The 22,747-nt window shown below is 37.5% G+C and overlaps 1 protein-coding gene across 2 annotated transcripts; it reads right to left on the bottom strand.

The window, feature by feature from the left end:
• Positions 1 to 2,270: 2,270 nt before the first annotated feature.
• On the bottom strand, positions 2,271 to 22,180 carry LOC115769211 (lutropin-choriogonadotropic hormone receptor). Of its 2 annotated transcripts, XM_030713921.1 has the most exons (14): positions 21,637 to 22,180; positions 20,350 to 20,421; positions 17,439 to 17,582; positions 16,855 to 16,998; positions 14,992 to 15,063; positions 14,852 to 14,923; positions 10,425 to 10,493; positions 7,305 to 7,442; positions 7,102 to 7,242; positions 6,976 to 7,041; positions 6,665 to 6,808; positions 6,235 to 6,602; positions 3,647 to 5,455; positions 2,271 to 3,113 (listed from the first exon to the last, which is right to left on the bottom strand). In XM_030713921.1, the coding sequence occupies exons 1-14, from the start codon at positions 22,161 to 22,163 to the stop codon at positions 2,812 to 2,814; spliced, it is 4,068 nt and encodes a 1,355-aa protein (XP_030569781.1). In that variant the 5' UTR covers positions 22,164 to 22,180; the 3' UTR covers positions 2,271 to 2,811. The 2 variants fall into 2 exon arrangements, with proteins under 2 accessions (XP_030569781.1, XP_030569779.1); XM_030713919.1 differs by lacking the exons at positions 14,852 to 14,923; positions 14,992 to 15,063; positions 16,855 to 16,998; ... (1 more) ...; positions 20,350 to 20,421; positions 21,637 to 22,180 and adding an exon at positions 13,613 to 13,673 and having other exon boundaries at positions 2,271 to 3,125.
• Between the last annotated feature and the right edge of the window lie 567 nt (positions 22,181 to 22,747).

Here is a 22,747-nt window from a genome sequence, read left to right as displayed (position 1 = left end):
CGTAGTGGAAACCGCGACAGAGGTAATTATGGAGGCCGACCATACAACAGAGGCGGCTACAATAAGAACAATAGAGGACGAGGTCAATCATAGAGGCCGTGGCAGCTCGAATCGAGGCCACAACAATAACAACAACAAGTAAAGTAACTCGGAAAACCAGGATGCACCCTTAAGATAAAGAATTTAAAAGGAACCAAAATTCATATTCTCAATCTCAGCAAAAGTATAGTATAATCGATACAGGCGCAGATATATCCATTTTAAAATCAAGTTCAGATACTTATAACAACATAGACCAATACTGCAGTACACAAACAACAGGAATTGGCGAAGGTACAATAAATTCTATTGGACTTGCCTATGTCGATATTAGGTCAGACAACTACATTATACCTCATAATTTTCATAGCGTGCACGAATTTCCTATATCATGTGATGGGATTATCGGCATGGATTTCCTCAAGAAGTGCAAATCTGTTAGATTTACAAGCACCACAAAATTGGTTAATAATCAGACCCACAAATATTAAAACGCACACTCACTCTACTACCAGCCCGATCCGAAGTAGTTAGACAAATTAAATTAAAATTAATTGATCAACAAGTTTTCATGCCAAATCAAGAAAAAAAAAAACGGTATATTTTTGGAGCGTGTATTACAGGTTCAACAAACTCTTACATTCGACTATTGAACACCACAAATACCAATGAAATAATAGACTTTGAAAATATTTCCTATGAACCTATCAGTAAATACAAGAAACTACACCCACCTAGGCTCTCAGACAAAGGCATAGAAACCACCCCAATAAGATCGAGACAATAGGAAAATACCCACACTCGAAAACACTCACAGATCTAAGATATTTCTTCGGACTTGCCAAAGCTCTCTTTTAAGAGGGGAAGATGGACGTGTGTCTAAAAATCAATCAGCAAAAAGTCTTACTCAATGAAGAGGTCAAGCTTTTAATAAAATCAAAAACGCCTTGGTTTCAACAGCTGTAATTAGGTAAGAGTAAGAATTTCATCTCACAACAGATGCATCTAACTGTGCTCTCTAGAACATTTTCTAAAAAAGATGAGAATTACTTCAAATGAAAGGAAAATGTTGGCAATAATTTGGACTCTGAAAGCCTCTACGGTAAAGCAATAGTAAAAATATACACTGACCCTTAACCCAATCTATTAGCACTTGGAACGGCAACGCAGGAAATAAAAAGGTGGAAAGCATACCTGGAAGGCTTAGACTATTAACTCCTCTATAAGACAGATAGGGATAATACTGTAGCCGATGCGCTATCACGAATCCCTGTATCCTTCACCCAGCATAGTGCAGACAGTTTGAGCCACAATTTAATACCAAGTATAGAAGCCCCAATAAATGTATTTAAGAGGCAGATATTTCTCAGCAAAGCTAACGCGACAGAATTCAAGTTCCACATCCCATTTCCAACCTTCCACGGACCATATTTAAAAATTAACCAAATCCTTCAGTAATTAACGGCCTAAAAACTTCAGAGGAAACATTTTAGAAACTACAAGATAATTCATAAAAGCAATATAAGAAATGTAAAAAAATTACAGATTAATATTAATGATGACTGCAAAGGCAACCGAAGGACACTTGAAAATTCTAAATTATACAGACGCACAGATAATCACCATTTTAAAGGGAATAGGAAAATTACAGACATCGACGACCGGCATCGTAAAAATTGTAATTCCAAGAAATTTTGCCCAACGTAGCTAGGACTAGAATTTATTTAAGTTGCTAAATAACATCAACTAAAGGAAGACTTGTTTCCCAAAGTTATATTTTCTTTTCGTCGTTTAAACAACGTTGAAATTAACTTAGATATATATCATAATAACTCTCTCAAGTAACCAATTATACTGCCATAAGTTTATAATAGCAATAATCTTTGTAAAAACTTAAGAAACAAAAAAATATGCCTGAATTTAATCATTGAAATTTCCATTTAGAATAATTTTGGTGTTTTTTCAAAAATTTAAAGCTGATAAAAGGGTTAAAGCCAGGTCAGATCTATGCACAGCCAATTTAACGTGCTCAAAGTTTTAAAAGGGCTATTAACTATAACTTCCAATTTTATAGAGCATAAAAAATAAAGTTAATCTTTAAGATAGCACAAATAAAGATTTAATTATATTTTAGAGAGTTCTAAACGGAACTCAAAGAGTTTATCCCAACAGAAATAGATAGATTACTGTAAATAGATAAACTTTAATATTTTTATGGCTTTTTTTCGTTTTCGTATAGATCGTTTTCTATGCGTGTGTGTCTGAGTGTGCGTGTGAGTGTGTCTGTGTGTATAGAACTTGTTAAATATCTTCAAGTAATGTGGACAAATGCTTAGCATTATCTAAATATTTTACGCGCATATCGAAATATAGACATTTAAACTATGCTAGTCTAAGCACTAAATATGCTGGTTATACTAGCCTATCGAGAGGGACGATTAACCTATTAATAAATTACATATACATATATGTAGCACATAATACTCGTGTTTAACTGTTGTTGTTTCCTTTTTTTTCCATTTGATGAACTGGTTGTGTGGGTGTGTGTGTGTGTGTGAGTGTTAGACTCGAACTCAAACAAATTGACTACTTAAGATTATTTATATAGATGACGCCTGGCTGCATCACATGGCCATGTTCCAATATTACACTATGCCCCAATTTCTGTCCCAATTCCCGCGTTATACAATCTATGAACACAGTGAGCTTTCTGTTCCCCAATTACAGGTAGGTCTCCTCATGCCGACGCCTCCAGCTGCCCCAAAATCCTGGTCATCCGGGCACATCATTTGGCGCCGGCGGTGGCTTCTCCGGCTGCAATTGCGCAGGCGGCGTCACCAGAAATCCGCTCGAGACGCCCGGCTGCGGCATGCCCAGGCAACCCGCACTGCCAGCTGCCGCATTTGCCGAGTCGCCGTCATCCATTATAACCGAGCTGTCTGCGGCGGAGGGTATGGTGGGCAGAAAGCGTACGCCCAGACGTGGCGGCGATGAGTCCTCCTCCTCCTGCACTGCCTCCTGGCGCACCAATCGCGGCTTGGTCAATGTCTCATGCTGCTGCTTGCCATTGTGTGCTGTAAATTGGGCTAAGATTAAGCGGGTGTTAACGCAATGACACTGGCTTAAATATTGGATGCAATAAACAAGGCTCAAAAATGGGATTCAGCCTCAAGAGCTTTTGTGACTTTGTGTGTTAAGGCAATGATATTTGTTTAAATGAATTGGATTAATTTGTTAACAGCACCTCTGTTCTTCGTTCAGAATTGGATTAAGGCAATGACATTGCCTAATTGATTAATCCAGCCCTAGGACAATTTTACTTCGATCTAGATCAGTATTTTCAACTTGTCTAACTCTGGCGAAGTGTTTATATATATTGCCGGAGTCTTCTTTGAAATTAATCTAATATTTGTTATTATATAGCTTTTGATTAGCTTTCATAGAGAAAATCTGATTAATTTTTCTAGAAAAGGGTTAATAGAGATGATTTTAAAGCTTTCACTCTATGAACATGCCTTCAAAAATTCTAACTTGCTGCTATAGCTCCCTCGTTAGATTTTAGTGTGTTTCATGTAAGTGTCGTTGTATAATAATGCAGTCGACTCACCTATTATCGAGGGCAACGGCGTGCTGCTGCCGGCACTGGAACGCGACAGCCGGAATGTAGAGGTGCTGGCCGTAGTGGCCGATGCGGACGAATCGTTGCGGGAGCTGGACAAATTCGAGTCCTGTGAGGTCTTGCGAGTGATCAGCCAGGCGGAATGCCTGCGCCGTCCGTGCGTGTGGCTCTGGCCCGGCTCCATCAGCTTCAGCGGCATGCTGCAGTTCGACTGCGGCGCCGGCGTCGAAGAGTTGGCGCCATGGCGCCAGCTGGAGCTGCGCGAGCTGCAAAAGTTCTCGCTGGATATGGAGCTGGCTCGATTCTTGCGCTGCTGTCGCAACTCCGCGAACTGATACTGATACGGATTGGCGGCGGCAGCGGTGTAGGCGCGTTGACGTCGCTGCTGCGGCTGACGTCGCTGCTTGCGCCGCTGTCGCTGACCGCAGCACAAACGCTTGAGACGCTGCCACAATGTCGGCGTTGTCTGCTCCATCTTGTGCCAGTTGGGCATCTCGCTGGGCAGCATGCGCAGGCAGCGGCATCCAGGCGGATGTGCCACACCAGCAGCAGCGGCCGTAGTGGCCGTAGCAGGCAGCAGCGGCGGCGGCAGCTCACCGCCACGCTTGCCACGTGCGGCACGTGCCGCTGCAGTAGCGCCGCCGCCAACGACGCGTGTCTCCTCGAAGTGCTTGCAGAGCGTGACGCAATCCTTTTTGAACTGTTTTGTCATGATGGCATACAGAAACGGATTGCAGCAGCTGTTCAGCGGCAACACAAACACCGTAAAGATCTTGGCCTGCTCCAGCGAGATGAGCTGCAGTCCAAAAATCGCGGTTATGGAAAAGAATGCAATGGGTGACCAGCAGAGGAAATCCGTAAACACCAGCAATGCCATGCGCTTGGCAATGCGCGAATCATTCGTATTCCAGGCCTGGCTGCCGCGTATCGCCCAATACATCTTCAGATAGCAGCCCATGAGGGTGAGAAAGGCGCAGCCATTGATGAACATCAGGCTAATCACATAGGTCAAACTGGCCACGCCCGTGGTCGTCTCAAAGGGCAGGCAAACGGCAAACTTGCGATAATCGGAGACTCCGAGCAGCGGCAGAAGCGCCATGCAGAGCGCAAAGATCCAGCCAACGCTCATGATGTAGCCCGCCTGGCGCAGGGACAGGCGCTTATTCAGGTGTATCGCATGGGTGATGGCATAGTTGCGCTCCAACGTAATCACTGCCAGCGTGTAAACAGATAGCTCCGAGCTGAGCACCGCCAGAAAGCCAGCCAACTGGCAGAGCAACGACATTTGCCAGGGTATCGCAAACATTCGAAATTCACCCAACGTAGCCGCATCCACAATGGCCAAAATTCCCAGATAGATGCCCATAAAAAAATCCGCGGCGGCCAGATTGCAAACCAGAAATCTGGGCACATCCATTTTCGATCTGGAGCAGACCAGCACAAAGACAACGGTGCCATTGCCCAGCAGCGCCAACAGAAAGACGACCCAAACACCGCAGCGCAATGTCCACCAGTCGAAGAGATCTGCACAGGGCAGAAATGGACCCGGCATGGGCAAACACTGCACCGAGCCCGGCTGCAGATCATCTGCCGTAATGCCACTAAACAGGCCCGTGCCAAAGCCATAGCCGGTGCCGGGCCCACTCACATCATGCTCATCGAAATATTCCTCCATATAGCTGCTAGCCGATTGGCTGCCCGTCGGCGACTGCTGCAGATCCTCATTTAGATTGTAGTTGTTCAGCGGTGAGTCCCACAGATCGTGCATCGCAGCGCCTAGCTGTTTGCTAAGATTGTCTGCAAGAAGAACAAATAAGTAAGAAACTGGCACCCAGATAAAATAGATTGCGCAATACTCTATTCGCTATATAAAGGCAACTTAAAAAGGGCTCAATAAAGTCTTTTAAGTTATAGGGTTTGTTGGTCTACAACTGTGTCTATCAAAAATATTTTGATTTGATAATTAAAGGAGCTCATTTGGCAAGTTCAACTCTCAGACTTTAATATAGAATAGACTTTATACAGAATATTAAAATCTGTCTCATCTTGAGAAGATGTAAAATACACAATTTCTTCAATTTAAGAATGGAAACTAACTTAATATCTATTTTACTTTGTGTCTTACTTTAATATTTTTGTATAATTTTCATCGAAAGTTGTCGGAAAAGTTGGGCTTAAGATTCTTAAGTGAAGCCTGCGAAATATCGACTGTGCTCGATTCTGATTATATCAGATAAAATTGTTTTCACTTCATGCTAGCTTTAGATATCGGACTCTTGGTGAAGTAGAAGAAATTAGGTTTTGCTGTGCGAGAAACTTTGTGCCTTGAAGAATAGCACGGCCCATCCCCATCTCTAGTTCGAATCCGAACCTGAGTTCAAGGAGGGAGTTCAACTTAAGGGAAAGGCATTGGTGTAGGCCGTGCACAAAACCAAGAACCATATTTTGTGGGTCTATAGGCAATAAAAATTCATTTTACGGACAACATACTCCTTTAGAGCATGTAGATGGAGTTGAATTTATATCTGGTAGCGCATAGCAAAATAGAATATTACGACTTTAAGTGTGTTACGCACGCATCTGTGGCCAAATGTTCATCATGCTGTTGTTCCACAGGGTCATGTCAAACTCTGCATCGGATGGAAATAGCACCGCCTCCTGCACCTGTGAGGTTTTGCGCTGGGCGGACATGGCCACCAGAGGCAGAAAGGCGCAGCAGTGATACGCATAGGACAGGATCAATGTTTGGATGCGTGGAAACGTATCGGGCGGTGGGAATTCGCGCAATTTAGGATTATTAAACGTCTTCAAGTGCAGCAAAGCGCGTAGACCTGCCTCCGGTAGATGTGGGAAGATATTATTGCCCAAATTGAGATCCTCCAGAGCTGTGAAGGCAGCAAACGCATCCTTGTGTATATGGACTATCTCATTGCCCTCCAGATCGCTGTACAGAACACAAATTGGCTAGTATTTAGAGTCTAATGAAAGAGTTTCGCATATACTTACAGCAATTGTAGCTTGGGTATGCCCTGAAAGGCATCCTGCGGCAGGGTCTTGATGCGATTGTAGGAGAGCAGCAAATCATGCAGCTGCTTGAGTCCATGAAAAGGTCGACCCTGCAGCGTCTCGATTTGGTTACTCGATAGATCTCTAAAAAGAAAGATATTGTAAGTTACAGCCGTTCACGTAGAGAAGGTTGAATATATACTAGAGATGGGCATGTATTTAAAATATTAAGCGCAAAGGAACATAAGCTTTCACTTTAAATATTTAATTATTAATATTATTACGCACCCAACTCTAGTTGATATACTCACAACAGCCTTAAGTCTCTGCAGCTACTTAAATTTGGGATGCTTTTCAGGGAATTGGTTTTAAGTTCTCTAAAGGCAACAACAATATTAGATCAGAAATTATATGAATGCGGTATTTCATTAGCTTACAAACTCTTCAGTCTTGGTGTTTGACGACACAGATTCGATGGCACCTCCTGAATGCCCGCACGATCCAGCTTAAGTATTTCCAACGCATGGCAGGCCTCCAGTTCAGGAAAATTACGCAAAGTGCGCACATCGGAGAGTATACTGAAATTGTAAAATATATATAAATGAATTGGCACAGGCTGGCTTTAACATCGGGTACTTACAGCTTTCTTAGCTTAGACATGCCGCGAAAGGCTCCTGTTGTGATCGTGGATAGAGGATTCGCGCGCAGATCCAATATCTGCATGCTGCGTGGAAGTTCCGTATCGTTTATCCAGCGCAGGCGATTGCTCGTCATGGACCTGCAAAAGATAGATATGTATCTGTGAGATGCAAGCGTGTATCTAGAAAATGCACTCTGCTGGCAAGTGCCACTTGACACTTGCCGCGTTGCAGCTGCATTTGAAAGTCAAGTTGGCCAGCTACCAAGACAACTGCCACGCATAAAATAAGTGCACAATATATATATATATATTTTTTTTTTATTTTTTTTCTTTTTTGGCGCTTATTTTGTTATCGTCTTTTGGTTTTTCTTGGCCAACATTCAGGAAATGCACTTGCGAACGTTTTCCAGAAACTTGAAAAAAGTGTTCTCCTTAGTGAGTCAACATTTAAGGTGAAGGCTTTCTAGGAAACGTATAAAAAAATTTCAACTTAAGGCACCTAAGTACCTAGGCACAGATGACATATAAAAGGTACACAATTGAGTAATCTTAGAAATTGTACTATTTTGTTTTTAGTTTTAATAATTAAATCTGTGGATTGTAAATATTTTATCGAAACTTATGTGAATTTGTGTACATTTAAAACTTTTACTATATTATAATTTTGATTTAAATATTGTTATTATTATTATTTTATTGTAATATTAAAAATTATGTTTTGTTAGCTTTAGTTTAAACTTTAAATATATATACATTTTTAAATTTAAAAATTTAGCCCTAACACTTATTTATAAAATAATATTATTATTATTGTATTATTATAATATTAAAAATTGTGCTCTATTAGCTTAAGCTTAAACTTAAAATATACATAATTTTTTAATTTAAAAAATGTAGCCTAACTAGAGAGAGAAAGATATTACTTTTAATTTTGAATGCATAAAAATTTGTTTTCGAATATTTTGAATTAATATTTTTATTCTTTTAGGGATTTAAAATAAGAACATATTTAAATAACTTATTCTTAGCAGTTGCATTTTTGTTTTGATCAACTTTTTAGCAAAAATTCAATTCTATTTTAGGCTTTTTTGCGCCTAGATTTAACGTATGCACGTTTAATAATTTTATGTTTAAATTGAATAATTAACAAAACAATGTTTTTACCGCTTGTTTGCTTTTCTCTTAATTTTCCACATTTGATGTCTACTTTTAAAATATTATTTTGCTTTTCGGTTGCTAGCACGAGTTTGTAGCAAATCTCCGAGTTTATCGTTTTAATTTGTTGCCTGGCTTTTCATTTTATTTTTATTTTCATTTCCATTTTTTTTTTTTTTTTTTGGTTTTATTTGGCTTCCCACTAAGAAACAGTTGACTCTGCTTGGCAGTCAACAAAGTGCAAGCACTACAAAATGTTTTTAATCCTTTTAAATTTGTTTTTCTTGCTTGTGGGCAAAAAAAAAAAAAAATGGAAATAAAATAAAAATAAAAACCGCATCACATGTGAGCCAAGAAAAAGTGCAAGATTTCTCAACGGCCACGCCCCCAGGCCACTCCATCCACCCGAAACGAATTTATTTGCCAGTTTAATTCCCCAATCATGGGGATAGCAGTTGCTTCAGCTGGCTTGGGTGAGTGCAACGCAGCGTGGCTTTTATCGAAACATTTAACATGCTCATAATTATCCTGTTTACCAGAAATTGAATTTCCTTGGGGAGACATTTGAGAAACGTTGCAAGAGGCAAAAACTGTCGCAACGATGTCAACGATTCCAATGACAGTCGCCAGTTGCCACAGTTGTTGCAGTTGCCGCAGTTGCCACTCGCAGGAAGTGCGTGTGGCAACAACAAAATGCAACTGCGGCCAGAATAAAATCATATTGAAATTAAGAATTTTAAATACCCTCTAGTAAGAATTATTATGATTGGCATAAACGATTGTCTACAAATATATTTATATTGTAATTTAATGACATATTTATGCTGCAATTCCTAAAAAAATATTTTTTTTTTTAAATACGATAATATCGTTAATATAGAAAAATATAAATATATCGATATACAATCGTTTCCTGGGATAATGCCAGTTTTAATAAAAAAAAAATTGTCGTATTTTTGAAAAACATTATATTGTTACTATACTCGCATAGATTATTCCGAAATTATGACAATTAATCTATTTTATATCGATACATTTATATTTATCAATTTATTTATATGGAGAATGTCAGTTCTATCGGCAATATTTTCGTATGTTTGAACAATTTTTTAAATTGTAAAGCTACATTTTCTTGATAATCTATCATATTAAACCTGAAAAGATATGATTTCTATAATAATATAATTCTATAATTGATAAGTCAATAATTATCAAAATATGCATAAGATTATCTCTAGACGTTTTGCTATTATTTTTGTAATGATTTGGCAGTGGTTGTTCACAATTAGTTTGGTATCGATTTTTATCGATATTTTATTCATGGTCTTAAAAGTTCATGTTGAGCTCTGAATATGTTTTTAATGCTCGAAAAATACATAAATAACATAATTTCCAGATCGATAAACATTGTAATACTTGTAGGTATGTCTTAATTTTAAAGATCTTTCCTATTTGCTCTTTTGACTCTCTATCTCCGTTCATCTAACTCCCTCTCTGCCTAATTCACACTCTTTCTCTTTTTCTCTCTCTTATTCCAGACCTTCTTCTTTTTACGATTTTGAACTTTTCTTACAAACCGCATGATAGAGTAAATAGACTTTTACTCTCTACTTTTTTTACAGTTGCATTCGCAATGGCTACAGGATGTGTCGCAAGTCAACGGCAACTGCAGACCGAGGGGGGTAGTTGCTTAGAGCTTCTACTAGTGGAAGGGGTTGTGCTGGGAGGGGGCAGCACCGTAAATTCGCAAAGTAATGACGCGTTATGATTTTTGGTTTCCGCTTGTTTGCCGCCTGACAAAGTAGCAAATGTTGTGCTGCCAACTTAACAATGCAGCAAATTGTAGCGGTCTTTACTCTAGTTTACAACATACCCCCCCTTCTACTCCACCGCACTGCCCCTGCCTCGCCAACAACCCTTTTCCAAGGTTTTAATCTATGTTTGGCAGCAGGTGTAAATACTTACAGCTCCTGCAGCTGCGGCAATTTGCCGAGTCCCTCCGGCAAGCTGCTTATCAAATTATCATCCAGTTCTCTAGAAAGAAAACAAATTGGCAAAGAAGAAGAGTGAAACATAAAATTATTATTGAAGCACATCTCAAATATCGTTTATAAATATTGTGATTTGTTCTGTGAGTCGCCCGACTCTGCATTTGCATTGCGCTCTTCGCATCTTTCGTGGGTCCAGTCTCAATCTCTGTACGTGTCCGCACGTAGCTAAACATTCTGATTGGATGACCCAGGGACACCCTCAACAATATATGTGTGTCAATGTGTGTGTGTGTATGTGTATGTGTGTGGGATGCAAATTTATGCATGAATATATAAAGTTTAGTTTCAAACAAAGTGCATTGATTTCAATTATACGTGAGGGTAAAAATATAAAAAATATATGCACAAACATGTAAATTCAATGTGTTTCTGTTAAATGATATGTACATGTGTTTGCAATTTATAGCTCATTTTGGGATTAGCACTTCCCATTGCAAATAATTTAGAATAACATAAACAACTTTAATAATAAATATTATATTATTTTTTTGCATTTTTTAAAAATTGTTTTCTTTTAATGTATTCATACATACAATTTTTTTTAATATGTGTTTACATTTACATAACACTTTATTACTTTATTCATATTTTATATCATTGACGTATATAATTTATATAAAATATGCAGAATTCGTAAAATAATTATTTTATTTTTATTTTACTTTTAAAAATATGATTTTAATGTTTTAAGTAAAAGTTATTATCTTTAAAAATTTAAAAGTAACCAGACCATTTTTATCATAATACATAATATAATGTATTTTCTCTATATATAAAACTGTTTATCTAGACTGACTGATTGACTGACTGACTGATTGGTGATCAACGCACAGCCCATTCCCTAAGAGCTATCAAGCTGAAATTTTCACTGTCGTTATCTTATGTGACGAAGGTGCGAAAATTCCAGCCGCATGTGTGCAAAAATCGCGAAACACGTTTGTATGAAACTTTGTTGTTTACCATCCGATCGGCTTCAAGCTCATTTTCATAGTTTTTCACGCTTTTTGAAAAATGCATTCCTCCTTGGTGGAAATGGGGGTGAAAGATATGCTGGATGACGTTTTGTGATCTAACTCATTTCCAATTTTTCCGATTTGCTTCATTATTTTCAAAGCTCTATATACAAGAACTTAATGAATACGTGTTGCAGCGATTTAAAAAATTTCACCCGCAGCAGTGGCAAATTGGCGGAAAACGGTTGCATGCAAGTTTTTTGTTTACCGGTTGCAAACTCATTTTCAGAGATCTCTGAGAGAATTAATTTCATACGTGCCACGCGTAAGGCCGGGGTATGCCCGCTAGTTTATATATATTTGAATACATATAAATGTAAATAGAAATGTAAATATTAATACAGATCTCTTATTTAATTTAAAATTATTTTTTGGGCAATTAGAAACCTTTTTATACCCTTGCAGAGGGTATTCTAATAATGTCGTGAAATGTGAAACGCATAGAAGGAGACATCTCCGACCCCATAAAGTATATATATTCTTGATCAGCACCAATAGCCGAGTCGATAGAGCCATGACGGACATGTCTGTTTCTATGCGAACTAGTCTCTCAGTTTTAAAGCTATCTTAATGAAATTTTGCAGAAGTCCGTCTTTCTGTTGCACACAGCACATATGTATGTGAAAACCAGCTAGACCGGACCACTATATCATATAGCTGACATAGGAACGATCGGTCGAAAATTAAGTTGTATGAAAAAACATTTTGTTTATCAATTTTCCCTGTGTTTCTTAGATACGGGCAAAGCACTATAAGCATTATGAAAAGGTTGGGTCTGCAAGGGCATTAGATCTTCGGCGTGCCGAAGATAGCCTTTCTTTCTTGTTTTCTAATATTTTAATACTTTTTTTTATAATTTGTTGTATCATATATATGCTTTTTATCAGTCCCGCCCTCTATTAAATGTATTAATACGTGTATATTCCCCACCCCTCTCCCGTATCCGTAGCATCAGTTCACTTCACTATCCTTCAATATGCGTGACTGGCGTTAAAACAAAACCCGCGCAACTTTCACTTGGCGAACGCGTTACAGGCACGCAACTTAAGGGGTGGGGGTTGGCGGGTGGGTGCGGTATCGGCTGTTGGTTGGCTTCGTGCGGCAGAGTCTGAGTTGAAAAAACTCATAAATCTCTAGGGAAATGCATACGGAAAATTTCTTGATACTTTCAACACAGATTTACGCGTTGCACGGCAAAAGTTTTTCACTTTCACTTGATGCATTCTTCTTCTTATACAGTTGCACGTTCGCTCCCACGGCTCCCACGTCTCCCACTTGTCCCCTGTGCAGTTTGTCTGTTTAGTTCAGTTGCCACGTCTGTCAGCCGCAACATAAATTTGCATATTTGTCACCGTCTGCAGCCCTCGAGCTTGGCTAACGGCACTTTATGCGCCCGCCCCCAAAGTATGCAATGCAAAAGCCAAAAATTTGCGGTAAACAGCAGCAGCAGCAGCAACGGCGACGTCGACTGCGGCGGCGACTGCGACGCCAGCAGTGGCGTCGCTACGTCGACAATTTAAGCTGTTGCAACGCTTAAAACATGAAGTTTTCCACGCCTTGCTCCAAGAATTGAAATTCATTCGAACCATGCCCCAAAAATAAACAAGAACGCTTTAGTCAAAAATGCCGTACCAACAGATACCCTTTACTCAGCTTCATGCTGAAACTTTAAGCTTTACAGGGCATCAAAACAGGGCTTTGATACCCCATATAACATAAAGCTGCCATATGAACGATCGGTTGAAAAATACGTTCTTATATGGCAAAATAGTCAGTTTTCCAAGACACTTTCATCAAACTTGCAAAAGGGAAATATCTAAAAGGGTATTTAAGGTTCGGCGTGCCGAAGACGGTGGAAGGTGTTTCTTCCCTTCAAATCTCCGAAATATTACTAAAAATTCTGCTTTTAAATAAAGACAACGATATGAAGCAACTGAAGGATAGTTTGGATAAAACTATGCCTACGTATTATATTCATGAATATATATTTTGTATTTCTTCGAATCGGCTTGTTGTGCCGACATATACTCTAAGGTGTCAGAGAAGCCACCTACTGCCCGTTACATACATTTGTACAAAGAGAACATACCCATTTTTTACACACACTTTCAACGTTTACGAGGCACCAAAAGAAATGAAACGGATGAACTCCATTTCCAGTTGCACTTCAACTTGCTGCTGTTTACGTTCTCAAGGATTGAAACTTTCATATGAAGTTTGTTTTGCAGCGAGTTTTCACAAAAAAAAATACTCTTAAGTGTGAGTTATATTAAAGCTTTTAAAACTTCAAATAAAATATAAATAAAAATTAAACAAAATATACGAAAATAAATAAATAAATATAAATACAAAAATACAAAATAAAATAAATGAAAAAAGTTAGTAAGAAATAAAATAAATATCTGTGACTTATTGATTATTGATGTAAAAAACTTTTTTTTTAATTTCTTTCCTAATCAAAAACTTTGAATTTATATTTGGAAATTAGGGGTTTAGGGATTCATTTCAAAATTATAGTTTAAGTTTATATGTAATCTTTTTTTTTTTGTGCCTACAAAATTTCGCATGCTTTTCCATAAATTATTTTTAGCGCTCTTTGAGCACATTTTTTTTCAACAGAAAAATGTCTAGATATTTTAGCTTGATCATAAATTATTTTTTGATTTGTTGTGTGGTTCCAAACGTGTTGACACCTTGATTTTTTAATATCTATTTTTTAGGTATTATTTTCAACGATTTCATTTTTTTTATTTTTGTATATTTTTTTCTTTTAACTTATATTTTAAGCGTACTCTAATCGTTCTCTGCTTGCCATATATTATTTAAATTTGTTTTTTGTTCATTGTTTTTAGCTATTTTATTTATTTTTTTATTTAAACTATTATTCCAAACGAGCGCTAATAGGTCTCTACTTACTATTTATTTTTTATTTAATTATTTTGAACTTTTTATTTTTAGTTTATATATTTTTTAACTTTTATATCATACTTATTATGCTCTAAATCTTATTCTTTGAGCTGTTTCATAAAATAATTTATTAATCCTATTTTAACTCACCTAAATTATTGTTTTTAAGCTTCCCTGCTAATAATACTCGTAAAGCGTATTCGAAGTTCTATTAGTATTGCATTTTATTTGACTTGAATATCACTTGCAATTTTGTGGGTCACTCCATGGGTTGTCTGTCCCATGCCGTAACATCCGGTTCTGTTCTGTCATGTCAAGTATGTGTATGTGTGTGTGTATGTATAGTATATGTATATGTATATGTATGTATATATAAATGTTTGTGCTTATGTGAAGTTCTTAAGGTATTTGGTTTACTTACAAAACTTTTAAGGCCGTTAAATTCTTGAGAGCGCCCGCAGAGATTTTCATGATTTGATTTCGCTTCAGTAGACTGTTAAATAAATAATATTATTTAAGAAATATAAAGGGAATCAATTTATGGGATGGTGTCCTACTTACAGCACGATCAAATTTGGCATTCGCGGAAAGTCCTCATCGTTTATTATTGTCAACAAATTGCTGCCCAAATTGCTAAATATTACGGTTCGCATTACGGTTGAGAGAGAGGGAGAGAGAGTGGAGAAAATTAGAAATTATGAGTAATCGTGGAATCGTTTATGGACAACTGCTTTCAGTTATTATTCAACTTTTTATAGACCACATAGAGATGAGCAATTGACCAAGTTCCTAAGTTATGGTTAGAAATTGTAAATGAGTTTCTTTTAACAAAAGTTGGAGTTAAAAACATGCGCATTAAATAAATGACATATCATAATTGAGCGTGGTTATAATTAAAGTAGATTACTGGGAATTACTGCGCTATTAAGCTATTAATTTAAATTGAATAATTCTCAATGTAAGATTAATATGCGATTTCAGTTGTAAAATAAACTTACTTAAAAAAACAAAATTATCTATTAAATTAAAAAACGGTTAATAAATTTTAAGAGGATTGCAGATAAGTATTTTTTATATAGATATATTTTTTTTCTTTTTAACATTTTGTTTGCTTTATTTTAATTGTGTTATTATAAGAAACAACTTTATTTAAATTTATATGAATATTTACAAAATACTTATTCTACTGGTAACAAGGGTGGCTATACAAATCATGGCTATAAAAATTTGGGTGAGACCTTCGCAATCTGCTTCGCGTTCGGACTCCTCCAATTCTACGCATACTTAGAAGACGCCTAGCCAGACGATTAGGTTGGTTTCTCAGTCACGCTATGTAATTTTCAGCCTGTATATTTATAACATCCCCGACTTTGCGCACTCCTAGGTCTTTGTCCAAATCGGAGGTTCTCATATATCAGGGGGAAACAGACAGATATCGGAGCTTTTTTGCTTGAAACACTCTGATTTTCGTAAGACGGGACTTTGCAATAATACCGTATACCTGAATTCCATAACGCTATGCAGGTTTTAAATTTTTAAAAGATAACGCATTTCTACTGTTCGGAAGCCATCTTAATTTTACCAATCTCTTCTTCAAGGCTTTCGGAAACACATGTGATGTGTTTGTTAAAATTCAAGCGCTTGTCTAAGTGCACCCCTAAGTACTTGTAGCTGTTGTGGTGCGTCCCCGGACTCCCGGACATAAGTATATAAAAAGTATCTTATAGTTATTAATATGCTTATTGTTATAGAAGATCAAATTGTGTATTTCAGCTTTAAAAAAAAACTAAATCAACTAACCAAAATCAACATAAGGATTTGTTTTTTTTTTTTAATACATATTTTATAGTAATTATTATAATTATTATGATAAATTGATTTGGCATAAAAATCGCGAACTCATCTGAATATCGAATATCAGACCGCGCCAAAAAGTATGCCACATAAATTAATAAACATGAAATTTCTAATATGCAAATAATATTCCAAAAATGCTGTCACTAACTAATTGTTGGCTTATTGTCAGAGCTTTTGTCAACGCATTAGCAATTTCACATGATTCATTTGGCCCGCGCATTTCATTAAAGCCAAAATACGCACAGCTAAAAACCGCACATAAAATGCATATTTCTGCCACCAAAAGCAAATTTGCTAATTGCACATGCAAAATTATGCAGACAGCCAAACTAAATCAAAAAAATAAATAAACAAAAATAAAAAAGGAACTAGCTAAAAATGAGACAGAATGCAATGCGTAATTAAATGGACATACAATTGGTTTACGACTGGGAATATTAATTTAAAATGGCAGCAAATGCGAAAATTCAAAAATTCAAACATGCAACTGGTGGGTTAGTAAAAAAAAGAAATCTTAGCACAATAGGTAAAAATAAAATAAACGAAATGAGAAAAAAAAACGCTCACAGTGCTTCGAGTGTTTTGAGTCCGGCCAAAGCGTTTGTTGGAATGCGATAGAAGAGATTCCCTTCGAGGCGCAGGGTGCGCAGCTGTTGCAGGTTGCCCAAACAGTTGCCATCCAGGCTGACCAAGGCGTTGCCGTTCAATTGACTGTGCCGCGGGGGGGTTGGGTTGGGTTGGTGGCGGTGACGGTGCAGGTGGTGTCGGGTGTCGGGTGTAATTGTTCACATATATGTGGATATATATGCATTTGTTTTTGAACGATTGCACAACGAAGTGAGTAAAGGAAATGGAAAGCGTAAAATATGAACAAAATAGCGTGTAATTGCTTGCAGTACGTGTATGTGTGTGCATGTATGTGTGTGTGTGTGTGCACAGTCAGCAAACTAAATGGCAGCAAGCGTACTAATTGATCCCGCAGGCGTCTGCCTTCAGCCTGCGGCGGCATCCTTTCTCGAAGGCGCTGCCAACGCTTAAAAGCAAACATTAAATAGATACACACGCACACGTACACACACGCACACACACACACGCACACATAGCTACAAAGGAAAATACAACAACAATTTGAGTTGGCATTTAATACTTACAGGCTGACAAGCTGGCTGAGTCCTTGAAAGGAATGTGGCGCGAGTGCTTTAAGGCCGCAATTTTGCAAACTTAAACGCTTCAATTTGGCCAAACCGTAAAACGTATACGGATCCATATTAATGATGCTATTGTCCGACAAAGTTCTGCAAATAGAACAGAAAAAAAAAATAACCTTCCCTTGGTCAACAAAAGTGGTAAGGCGAAAGTCGAAAGTGCAGGAAATTGCAAGGATAACAGCCTGAGTAATTAATCCAGCAAAGTCGCTGAAATTCACACACATATACACATAGATATCTATACACTCAGAGAAAAATGTAATTTGAAATCGTTTCAAATTTAGGAATTTCCCCTAAGGAAATCACATTTTTGGAAGTTATTTCCTTTCTGTCTTAAGTTTCCCTTCATTCTCGCACTTTCTTAAATTCAGCTTGAAAAATTTATGATCTTAAATTTTAAGAAATGTAAAAAAATAAAAGGACAAGAAAAGAAAGCTTTAGAAAAGAAAGCATACCTAAAATAATCTTAACTATGCTGAATGAAGGCTTTAAATTTAAGGTACTTTTAGTTGCAATTAAAAATAAGTATAATCGAAATTCTTGTTTTTAAGATAAACATTTAAGTTATAAACATGGAAAAAACTTGAATTAAGTAATAAAAGAATAAGCAATCTCAATAAATATACAACATTTTCGTACTACAGTATTCAACTGTATTTGAATCCTGTACTCATGAAGTTTGGCATTAAAATAAACATCTTAAAATAAGAAATTCCTTCTTAGCTTAAGAACTGTGTGCAGATTAATATTTAGTTGTATTTGTATTTAACTTAATTTAATATTTTGTGGTATATTCTCTGAGTGTATGTATAAAACGTTATCAAGTAATTTATAATGCTGGGCATGGGCACAGTCACTGTCCTGTCTAAACTCCTTGTCCACAACTGACCGCTGTGATTTTTTTTTGGAAGAGGGGCAGGTTAGGGTACGGCGGGGGCTACGGAGCGGGCGAATACACTGTGAAATTGAATAATGAGCCACAGCGCTCATGACAGGCAACAATGAAAGTTTGCGCCATGTTTTTGTCGCCTTTGTTTTTCATATAATTTTTTGTGTTTTGAAACAATCGCCCCTGGCCTCTTAGTATACACATTAAAAAGTGGGCGTGGAAAATAGGGGGCGGCGGCAATGACTTGTGGTTTGAGGCATTAAACAACGGGCAGTGTAGGGGAGGGGGGCTGTAGTATATATGTGTGTGTGTGTGTGTGTGTGTGTGACTAATACTATGTGGCTTGAGTGGAGCCTGGAAGGCCAAATAGCACCATTTATTATATCAGCTGTGCTTATTAATTACATAGATTTAAAATCTTTGCAATTTTTCAAGTGTATTTTGGCTGAAATAGCTGAAAAGATTTTTACAGAGTTTTCCATTTTAATTTATATACGCTTAGGTTTCTAATTTTTGTTGTCTTTCAGCATATTTTTATGAGAAATCAAAGAAAATGTTTGAAAATTAATTAAAGAAAGCTTTTCTTTTGAAATGAATTTATTTTTGTTATATAAATCGAAAGGCTTGCAACTTCTTAGGCATATTGTTTTACTAAATATGCTTGACAAATTTTTAGTCATAATTTTTGAGTAATCAAGAAAAGTTTTCATATGCTGCTGATATATCTGTGATCTCCCATTCAATACTTTAATATATCTACATTTTGGCATATAAATATAATTTAAATAATTCATTAATTATTTAATACCCTTGGGGACATTTGCCTTTTGCAGGTATGTGAGGCTAGTGAAGCGCGTAAATACTGAGTTTGTACGATCTTTGCTATGGCAGCTATATGATATAATCCGATCCGGTCCGGTCCGATCCGGTCGGTTCCGACATATGAACTGCCTGTTACAGGCAGACGAACATGGCTATATCAATCTGACTCTTGATGCTGATTAAGAATATATAGTATATGCATGATGATGTCGGATTTGTCTTCCTAATGCGACACACATTTCATGACAAATACTGCCCTCGTCAAGAATATAAAAGTGTACACAAAAATAAACCAAGAAACTATTATTTAAAATGTTATACAATTTTTATACCCTGAACCCATTAAAAATTGGTATAAAGCTATATTGTATTTGTGCGAAATCCAAATGTATGTAACAGGCAGAAGGAAGCATCTCCGACCCCATAAAGTATATATATTCTTGATCAGCATCAATAGCCGAGTCGATCTAGCCATGTCCGTCTGTCTGTCCGTCCGTCCGTCCGTCCGTCCGTCCGTCCGTCCGTCCGTCCGTCCGTCCGTCCGTATGTATGAACGCAAGGATCTCAGAACCTATAAGAGCTAGATACTTGAAATAAATGTAGGTTCCCCTAGTGCCAGCGCAGATCGAGTTTGTTTCCGATAATCGATAACTTACTCCGTTTCCAAGCAATCTATATCGATATCATGTTTTTTGGGCAATTTTGGTAAATAATAAAAGCTAGAGTCACCAAACTTGACATATAGCTTCTAAAATAGAATATATATATGCATTTGATGTTGGAAGAAGAGGGTTCAGGGTATCGCCTAGTCGGGAGCTTCCGACTAGAACCTCTTACTTGTTTTTATTCATCTTCATATTTACAGAAAAATATCTGTTTAATTTTCTTGATTTTGTAAGCCTTTGTAATAAAGTTTTTGCGTTCATCAGTTTTTTTTTGGCATGTATATATTTTTTATATAAATAGAAAAGTTTCAAAAATGTATATACAAATTTAATTATTTTTAATAAAATGCATAACATTTGTATCTCTAATATTTTCTTGGCTTATTGCCCTTGTATGCCTGCATGTCAAAATTCCTAAACATTTGTAAAAAAGTTTTTGGTTTTCTACCAAACCCATCCCTCCCTCTGTTATACTTACAGCTCCTCGAGATGTGGCACCATGAAAAATGAATTGGCCTCCAGTCTGGTCAAATTGTTGTTGCCCAAATCTCTGTAGGGGCAAAGAAAAACAGCAATGAAACAAAATAATAAACAAATTAATATGTTTCCGGGAGCTTAGTTCTCAAGGAAAATATCATTTCGCGAAGGCCCATCTATCAATTTCAATAAGCCACTCGCACGGCAAATAAAATATTATCATGAATAGAACAGTCTGCTTAAGCGTTGCCAAATTTGGACCCGAAAACTTTCTGCAGGCCATCAATCAAATGGTAAAAGGCATTCAAAAAAAAATAAACATACTGCGGGGCTAGTTGAAGCCACAGAAAAATGGCAGAAAAATGAAGATGAACTGCGGCAACAATTGGCAATTGGCAATGCAACCTGCCACAGACATATCTATTTGCCAGCCAGTCATATTTAAAGCAAGATTTGATAGCCCATGACTCAAACTGTCTCTAAGCGATGCGTTAATTAATAAATAATTTATTTATTTATTTATTTATGGCCAGTTCGCTTTGGCCATTAATCAGCGGCCACCTAAAACGGGGAGCCCAAACTCCTTTGAGAGGTTTCTTTTTGGTGGCAAGAAAACGTGACTAACATACGAGCAAAGCTCAAGCGTGCGATTGTGAAACCTCGCACAACGTGGCGTATGTGTAATTAGATTAAACCGCATGCCAAAACAGAATTGACAAAAAAAAAATATATATATATATATATAGAGAAACATGATGAAAAAGAAACCGTTTCGACAGCACCAAGAAATTGACTTGTAATTATACGAATGGGGAATATTTGGCATTTTGGCTGCCAAAATACTTTTTTCTCATTCCCCCCTAATCGCTTAATAATTAAACGCTTAATATAATTCCATGTTAATAGTTATACTACGCGTCTTTAATTTTTTTTAGATTTGGGATAAAATAAATCAAGCAAAACAAAAAGAAAGTAATTAACAGCTGATGGCATAGACCATAAATTAATTGTAATAATCTATAACTTTCTGTATATTGTGGAATATTTGGGTCTGTAAAAGGATAATTAAAAAGTATCTGTAACAAACAACTGATAAAACGAGATATTCAATCGCTTGAGAGAATCAAGTTCAAATTGATGAGTTTTCCAATTTATGAGTTAGTTTAGATTATAAATGAACATGACATTTCATTCTAAGTATAAGAAAATTAACATAAAACTTTTTAACATACGCTGTTATATAAAATACACCTATCTATGTTAGCATAGATAAGTACATTATACTTACAGAAAGAGAACCTCGCTGGGCAAATTAACAGGCACTGCCAGGATGCCAATGCTGCGACAGCTCAGCTTGAGATTCTCCAGGCTGCCGGTGCAGTGGCAGTGCTTCAGCAGCCACAGCTCGCAGACGCTATGCAGACTGCGTGCTGTTGTCTTGCTGCCACTGCCGCTGCCGCTAACACCGTTGCTATCGACGTTACTGCTGGCGCTGGCTGCCGCAGCCGCAGCCGCTGCTTTTGCACGCTGACTGCCATGATATTCCTGCAGCGATTTCTCGTAAAGTATTTGCGCCTCACGCTCTGGATCCGATGAGGGCAGCATAACGTTCTCCCTAATGCCGACGGGCGTGGCAGTGGGTGTGATTGTGGGCGTGGCTGTGGGCGTGCTGGACATGTTGTTAACACTAATTCCGCTAAGTTGCTTGGCTGTGCCACGATTTTCTTTGGTTTCATTCAAATGCATAGACGTCGGCGTCGACAGCGCTGTTGTGGTCCTCATTAACAGCAATGTGAGCAGCAGCAGCGGCGGCATAGATAGCTGTAAGCCGAACGCTGTTATGCTAGTTGCTGCTGCTGCTCTTGTTACTGCACTGCCGGCGTCGCTGCGTTTTTGCTTGCGGCGGCGCCGGCTATGCGCTGCCATCTCTGTCGCCGCTCTAAACTCAGTCGCAGTCGCAGTCGCCGTCGCAGTTGCTGATTGATGCTGTCAAGCATTTGTCATTTGATGACAGTTTTGTGCGCAATTCGTTTCTCGCTCATGATTTTTCGCTCTCCTTGTTGTTGTTGTTGTTGTTGTCGTTGTTGTTATTGTAGCTGTTGCCGTTAGTCGTGTTGTTGTTTTTCTTGTTGGTTTGCACGTTTTTTCGCTCACTTTTGTATTTTGTTTTGTATTTATTTGATTTTATTTACATTCACTTTCTGCTTTAGCTGCATTTCATTGTGTTTGCATTTTGTTGGTTTTTCGTTTCGTTTGCTTCGCTTCACAAGTGATGTCTTTTTGTAGTTGCAGTCGCTAACGGTATTTGCTAGGCTTTTGGAATAATTTCGGAAATTCTGTACTTGCTTGGATGACGCTGTTTGTAGAAACATATATACATATGCTGCACATCAGATATA

This window comes from Drosophila novamexicana, unplaced genomic scaffold, assembly GCF_003285875.2.
Source record: "Drosophila novamexicana strain 15010-1031.04,08,12 unplaced genomic scaffold, DnovRS2.1 tig00004549-arrow-arrow-pilon, whole genome shotgun sequence".
NCBI lineage: Eukaryota > Metazoa > Arthropoda > Insecta > Diptera > Drosophilidae > Drosophila > Drosophila novamexicana.
The sequence above is the reverse complement of the archived record's forward strand: the minus strand, read 5'-3'. Positions and strand labels throughout refer to the sequence as shown.

Coding starts and splice junctions, on each gene's coding strand:
- LOC115769211 (XM_030713921.1), bottom strand. CDS start 22,163: ATGCCGCCGCTGCTGCTGCTCACATTGCTGTTAATGAGGACCACAACA. Junction 7,443..10,424: donor TTGCCGCAGCTGCAGGAGCT/GTAAGTATTTAC, acceptor TATCTTTTGCAG/GTCCATGACGAGCAATCGCC. Junction 6,603..6,664: donor ATACCCAAGCTACAATTGCT/GTAAGTATATGC, acceptor TGTTCTGTACAG/CGATCTGGAGGGCAATGAGA.